The sequence below is a fragment of the Clupea harengus genome, chromosome 13 (assembly GCF_900700415.2).
Source record: "Clupea harengus chromosome 13, Ch_v2.0.2, whole genome shotgun sequence".
Lineage (NCBI taxonomy): Eukaryota > Metazoa > Chordata > Actinopteri > Clupeiformes > Clupeidae > Clupea > Clupea harengus.
In genome coordinates, this window is record NC_045164.1 from 17,028,668 (window position 1) to 17,036,167 (window position 7,500).

General features: G+C 43.4%; 1 protein-coding gene across 1 annotated transcript in view; it reads left to right on the forward strand.

Annotated features, from left to right (window-relative positions):
- The window catches only part of LOC116223276 (S1 RNA-binding domain-containing protein 1), a 59,267-nt gene that overhangs the window by 7,340 nt on the left and 44,427 nt on the right, over positions 1–7,500 (forward strand). Inside the window, exon 3 of the mRNA XM_031579356.2 lies at positions 7,205–7,287. Within this exon, the coding sequence (XP_031435216.1) occupies positions 7,205–7,287 (83 nt within the window). The remainder of the gene's footprint in view (positions 1–7,204; positions 7,288–7,500) is intronic.

Sequence of the window (7,500 nt, forward strand, 5' to 3'; positions counted from 1 at the left end):
CTGTGTCTGTGACTGTGTCTATATCTGTGTGTATGTGTGTGTGTGTGTGTCTCTGTGTGTGTGTCTGTGAACATGTTCTGCTTGTAGTGCATGAAGTAGTGGACTTGGTGTTTTCTGAGGCTTTTGGTTTCAGAGACTGCTTGTCTTCAGGGAACTCCTTGTGCTAATTAATAGTCAAGTCAATCAGGTTAATTGTTAATTGCAGACGTTCCTCATCTTTATTTCATTCAGCGTTGTCAGAAGGGCAGCTAGCTGCTGATAAAACTCTGCAGTGAAGATCATGAAATAATAACCGATATAAACAACAGCAACAACAATAATAATAAAGAATGGTATTTATATTATAGCAGATATAAACAACAGCAACAACAATAATAAAGAATGTTATTTATATGCCCATGGCCTGAGCCCAAGGGGCTTTCCAGAATGCACTGCAGACACTAATATTAAACGGAGTGAATGGGGAAACGCAACGTAAACACAAACATCCTTTTGATTTCATGCAACCCAAAGTGACGTATGCTTTTTCACTTATAGCCAGTAGGGATAGTCTTCCAGCCATCAGTGGTTTGTTAGTTGTGAAGGCGATATCAGTGACCGCTTCGTCTGTTTGAAGTTGGTTCATAATATTGAGGTGGTTTGGCTGGTGGTGGTATAGATTGAAGAGAGTGAATACAGGTGGTGCCCCTGTCTTCCCCCCTCTTGTCATCCTCATTTTCTCTCTCTCTCTCTCTCTCTGTCTCTCTGTCTCTCTGTGCATCCCTGGCTGGATTGTGTGGGAAACTGCGGCCTGTAATAACATTTGGACAGGGATGATGTTTCAGCTCAGGCCGTGTAGAGCCCGGCTCCCCACTCAGGGTTGCCTCCACACTTACCTCCAGCGCAGGTCCAAACCTCAGGCCTCTTTTCTTCCGTCTCATGGACTTCTCTCACAACACTAGTACATTCAATTATATTTCATTCCGTTCACTTAGATTATATTCAGTTCAAAGTTATACTGCTGCCATGCACATGCAAAAGTCGCAGTGGAATGACTGTATACAAAATAATCACAAGTACAATAACGATGCACTACAACAATGGATGATAGTGCGTGTGTGTGTGTGTGTGTGTGTGTGTGTGTGTGTGTGTGTGTGTGTCTTGATGTATAGGACCCAGATGCAGGTGTAGGAGATGCAGCAGTTGTAATTGCTTGGGGACTGTAGGGCTCATTTGCATAATAAATTAACAAATACATTTCTATTGGCTAGAGAGGAGGGGCTTGCCCCAAGGCAGCTCCACCCTCCCACTTAATCTAATATGCATTCTGTGTGCGTGTGCACACGCGCTTGCTTAAATCATTCAGATTATAGAGTTTATTAGTAAGTAATTTCACCCTCTGGACAAACAACCTGCCTCTTGTGTGTGTGCGTGTGCGTGTGCGTTCGCGGGTGCGTGCGAGTGTGTGTGTGCATGTGTGATTTCTGTGCCTGACCAGCACCATAGATGTGTTACTCTACTCTACCCTATGAAGAATATCGTTGGTATGGGTGGAAAGCTAAACAGATTTCCCGTGAAAACACCACTGCTATACTATATAACAGACCTCTATGTTAGCTCTGACGTTAGTTGCGGTTGCGTGATTCTAGCAAAGAACTCGATGAAATGCCGTCTGATAGTGATGTCGGTTTATTCTATGTACCAGACCTCGAGCACACACAACACGCTACGATGGAGAGAGAGAAGGAGATATTAGGAGGTATGGTCCATAGTGTAGTTTGTCTTCTGGTTGGCCTTTGACTCCACAGGCCGCGATGTCTCCTCAATTCTCCTTGCTCCGTTCTCTCACCGGTCGTAGCGGTTGATGTCTCTACGGCATCCTTTCTTCAACACAACACCCTCAGTATACAAATTACATTTCAGTTATAGTCAATAGAATACACAACTTAGCATAATGGGTGTGTCTGTGGTCTGGTTGTGTGCATGCTGGGCTACCTATATATGAAAAGGTGTGAATGTCAGCAGACAGGAAGGGTCTTTCTGACCATTTGTGTGTTAATGAAGGTAGCGAGAATGTGACACATTCTTGTGGGGGAGGAACTCATATGAGTTGAAAGTATATGAAAAATGCCCAAATCTAACAATCTCCCCATCTGATCATAAATCAAAATACATCATGATCACAATAAAACCTAACAAAACCATAATGGACATAATCAGACATAGTGATCAAACAATCCAACATTGTTACAAAATGTCAACAAACAAGTGTTCCTATAGTGTATCAATCTTCAAGATCTGGTCTCTCTTGAAACCAATATGCCATGTCCTTTATCTTCACAGGTGAAATCGAAAATCCCATTATTTGCTTGGGTAAAATTATTTCACGGCCCTTTTTGCACAGCAACCCCCGCCTTCCGCGAGCTGTGAATGGCGACCATGCATTTCTGGTTCATCAGTTTCTGTTGGTCAAGTCTTTGAATGTTGTGTCGTCACTGCTGTCCAGCGGGTGAGGTGAATCTGGACAACGGTGATGGCTTGGTCAATGCAGCGGGTCAATGGTTCCTGCGTTCCAGTTCCCCTCATGCTGCTCCTTAGACTGTTGTTCTGAAAAACAAGAAAACTGCGGCAGTATCACATATTCCAAGAATGAGGCATTTCACTCATAAGACCAGAACAAACTATTTTGAAAAAAAAAAACATAACACTGAACATTAAAACTGCCTTAATACTAGGGCTCTGGCCTATATTATCAACCCATATCTCATAATCATGTCTATAATCAAGTCCATCATCTAAATTCCCATCCAATCATCATATCATTGCTAAAAGTAATGATATGATTAACACAAAAGAGCATGACTTGATTTCAGCCGTAGTCAAGTTGCTTCCCTCTTGCGCTCCACCAGAGATGGTTGTTCTGGGGCCATGCATTGTGTGCTGTGGGTGACGTCAGTTCTCCCTGTACCATGACTGTAGCAGAAGCAAGTGACAATACTGTGTGTGGTCTCTTACACTTACACAAAGTATGTTCCCCATCACGTGGCTCTGGATTTCTCCTCACCAATGGGGCTATCTGCACGGCTCTTGTCATTTCTGTACAGTATTGACTCTCAACTGGTCTAGCATTCACCTTATGTTCATGCTCCAGGAGGTCATGCTCTCGGCCCTCCAAACCTACAATTCTCTTTACAACTTTCTCAGCTAAAGCATCGCCTATAGCTTCCACTGACTCTGGTTCTATGTGTGTTTTGACCTCTGACCCCAACGGCGCCACAGTTTCCTGTGCCTTCTCTATCATCCCATCACAGTAACCTGGCACTGCCCCACTCAACATGGCACAGCCCACTCTCAACTGGGGATTTTCCATCTGGCACCGAACGTAGACCATCTTTCTCAATGGTTACACACATATCACCTTTGTCAAGGTGCTGACTCTCAGCTGCCGTAAGAGAATGTAAGGAGGGCAGATTCAGTTTCCCGGAACCGCAGACATAAGGGCCTGTCTCTGATAATCGTTTAATTTAATAAACCTACAGAACATACTTTCATTGTCATATCTGGAGTGAGGGTTGTGCTTCCTCTTACCAAGGAGACGACATTTGTCAGCCCAGTGTCCTTGTTTTCCACATTTATGACATGCATTCCTAGATGTCTCTATTTTCCTAGTTCTGATGCTTCTAGGATCACCTTGATTTCCCACTTTCACATTTCTAAGCATGAACTCTGGATCTGTGTGTAGGCCATGTGTGCTGACATTTCTGACCCTTTGTTCTGTATTGCGTTCTATCCTCCTTGCTACATTAATTAGCATCTCAAAGGTGAACGTTGGGTCTTCCCAACCGGGTGTAGTCAACTTAACAATACTTCTGAGCTCAGGGACAGTATTATGCAAGAAATTTGCCTTCAAGGCACCGTTGTTATTGGTCATAACATTCTCCTCTGTCATCCCGCTCATGCCTGAATGTCTTAAGAACGCTTCAGCAAATCTTTGGGCAAATTCATCCACCGCTTCATTAGCCTTCTGTCTACAACCAGATATTTTTCCCCAATCTGTACTTGCATTGGTAGCCTCCTGAATCCACTCACGGACTGCCTTCCAGCCATGATCTAGGTTCTGTTGATCCTCTCCTAACCCAATATCAACATCCCGTTTCACCTTGTCAGCCTCTGTGTTGTTTAGCACAGTGCACAACAGTGAAACGCCATCATATGGGTGCAACTGATAAATCTTTCGCAAACGAGTAATCTTAGACCAGATATTCATCCCTGCTTTACGCGGATGCTGCAGGTCCTTTGACCACTGGTCAATATCTTGCGGCTTTGCAGATTTATAAGAATGCACTACATTTCTACCAGTATACCTAGATGTCAAAGCTCTCAAACGGACCAGGCCATCATTAACACCTGAGTCTACATTCATGTTATTTGACCCACAATTAGCAATTAGCATCGGCATTGTTTGAAAAGCCTCTCGTCTCTCCCCCTCCCTGGGTTCTTTCAGGCTTGCTATTTCTGCCTCGTTCTTGGCCTGTCCTGCTTTTAATGTTTTCACATCATCTGCAATTGCTCGAACTGTGCTGTTCTCAACATTCAGGCGCCATTCTAGCTCAGTCTTTTCATGTCTTACTTTAACCAATTCACCTTCAAGTGACGATACCTTATCTCTCTCAATCTTCAGAATTCTGTCTGATTCCATTTTTTCTTGTGCCCTCTGACGGCGCATTATCTGATCTAAGGTAACGAGAGAAAGTTTGATTTTATCTTTTTCGTGCAAAAGCTTTTCAAAACTGCGCCTGATGTCATCAAGTGGCCAAAAGTCATTGTCGGGCGGAATGTTGGACTGCAGCTCAATTTTCCTCTCGGTCTCATTCAACTTCAGATGACTATTCAAAAAACCTCTGATTGTCTTAATCATGGTATTCTCGTCAAACTCACGCACTGCCAAATCACCCATCTCAATAGTAGGGATGTTTTTGGTCTGGCTCAAACTTCTCCTGAACATCTTTAATTGTTTACAGATAGACAAAAATAAACGTATAACTTATAATGTTACAAAACATACATTATCTTCCACAAAGTTAAAACTTAAATCGTATGTACACGACTTCCCACTTAGGCCTCGCCTACTACGTTATCTCGAGGTCGAATACTCCCGATGAGCTTCACTGTGCCAACGAACGGTCGCTTGCGATATCAGTTTTAAATCTTAAATTAAAACGTCTGGTTTTTGATCAATAATCTCTAAGCTAAACAAGATGCCCACATCAACGCAAAATTAGCTCATCGGCTATTTAAAATCATGCGATTCGATTTCACAGGACAACCAAGCATCAGCTAAATTATTACCAAGCCTTCAAGCACCAAAACAAACAGCCTACGTACGGCAACTTATTATTTCATAATCAATTTCTGCTTTTCAACCAGCCAATTGAAAATGCCACGCTTCTGTGGAGCGGTCATAAGAATACCTAAACCAGTATGGTAGCTTGCTTATTGCATTTCCAATTCTGCTTTTTCAGCCAGCTAATTGAAAATACCACGCTTTGTGAAGCGGCCACAATTACCCCTACGGTTAAAATAGTAGCTATTTCCAAATAAATCTAGACTAGGATGACCTAGAATAGGAACGGCACCAACACACAACTGTGGATTTCCTCTCAAACGTACACATCTCTACTGGGCCTGTTATTCATTACATGAATGCAAGTGTACATAAAACATACAGCGAATTCTCCCTCAAATCACTGCAGGTACGGAAACTTAGGAGTCCTTGCAACCTAACTCAGACTAAACTTTAACGATAATTTCTGTTCTTTTTTTCAGCGTTAAATACAAGATATTCACTCACCGTTTGGATTGAGGCAGCAGGCTTCAGATGCGCGTCTCTCCTGGTCGTTAATTCTTGTATTTTTTGTGAAACTGGGTGGATCAACACCAACTGAAGAATATCGTTGGTATGGGTGGAAAGCTAAACAGATTTCCCGTGAAAACACCACTGCTATACTATATAACAGACCTCTATGTTAGCTCTGACGTTAGTTGCGGTTGCGTGATTCTAGCAAAGAACTCGATGAAATGCCGTCTGATAGTGATGTCGGTTTATTCTATGTACCAGACCTCGAGCACACACAACACGCTACGATGGAGAGAGAGAAGGAGATATTAGGAGGTATGGTCCATAGTGTAGTTTGTCTTCTGGTTGGCCTTTGACTCCACAGGCCGCGATGTCTCCTCAATTCTCCTTGCTCCGTTCTCTCACCGGTCGTAGCGGTTGATGTCTCTACGGCATCCTTTCTTCAACACAACACCCTCAGTATACAAATTACATTTCAGTTATAGTCAATAGAATACACAACTTAGCATAATGGGTGTGTCTGTGGTCTGGTTGTGTGCATGCTGGGCTACCTATATATGAAAAGGTGTGAATGTCAGCAGACAGGAAGGGTCTTTCTGACCATTTGTGTGTTAATGAAGGTAGCGAGAATGTGACACATTCTTGTGGGGGAGGAACTCATATGAGTTGAAAGTATATGAAAAATGCCCAAATCTAACACCTACTCTACCCTACCCTACTCTACTCTACTCTACTCTACTCTACTCTACTCTACTCTACTCTACTCTACTCTACTCTACTCTACTCTACTCTATTCTACTCGTCTGTGTTCCTGTGTCACTCTGACTCATCTAGTCACTCTGTTCTCACCCTGTTCCCACTCACTCTCACTGTAGGCATCATGCACTCTTCTCTTCTCTTCTCTACTCTACTCTACTGTAGAGTAGAGTGCGTGTGCGTTCGCGGGTGCGTGCGAGTGTGTGTGTGCATGTGTGATTTCTGTGCCTGACCAGCACCATAGATGTGTTACTCTACTCTACCCTACTCTACCCTACCCTACTCTACTCTACTCTACTCTACTCTACTCTAGTCTACTCTACTCTACTCTACTCTACTCTACTCTACTCTACTCGTCTGTGTTCCTGTGTCACTCTGACTCATCTAGTCACTCTGTTCTCACCCTGTTCCCTCTCACTCTCACTGTAGGCATCATGCACTCTTCATCATGTCTCTAGCTTTGGTGTATGGCAGTAATTAATCATCTCTGTCCTTTAGGGGGAAAAAAGGTCTTCAGCTGTACAGTGTTATGTTAGAGAGCCTTTGAATTAAGGTAGGTGTGTATGTTTCCAGGAAAAAATTAAGTGTGTGTGTGTGTGTTTGTCTTCCCAGTGTCCATTGGGAGGCGAGTTCAGGACCCACTGGCAGAGCTGGTGAAAATCGACCCCAAACACATTGGCATCGGAACGTACCAGGTGGGTCACATGACAAGCACCACTGCCAACGAGGTTGTAGCTTATCCAGAGAGAGAGGGAGGGAGGGCTGGACCATTGACACTACTCAGATCAGGTTTGCTGGTGTCCTGATGTAGGAGTTGGCTTTAGATTGGAGTTAGACAGATGACTATCAGCAGGTCGGAGATGAGTTCTCTCAGCTCTTGACACTTTTTGAAAACTATCTCCAGTCTG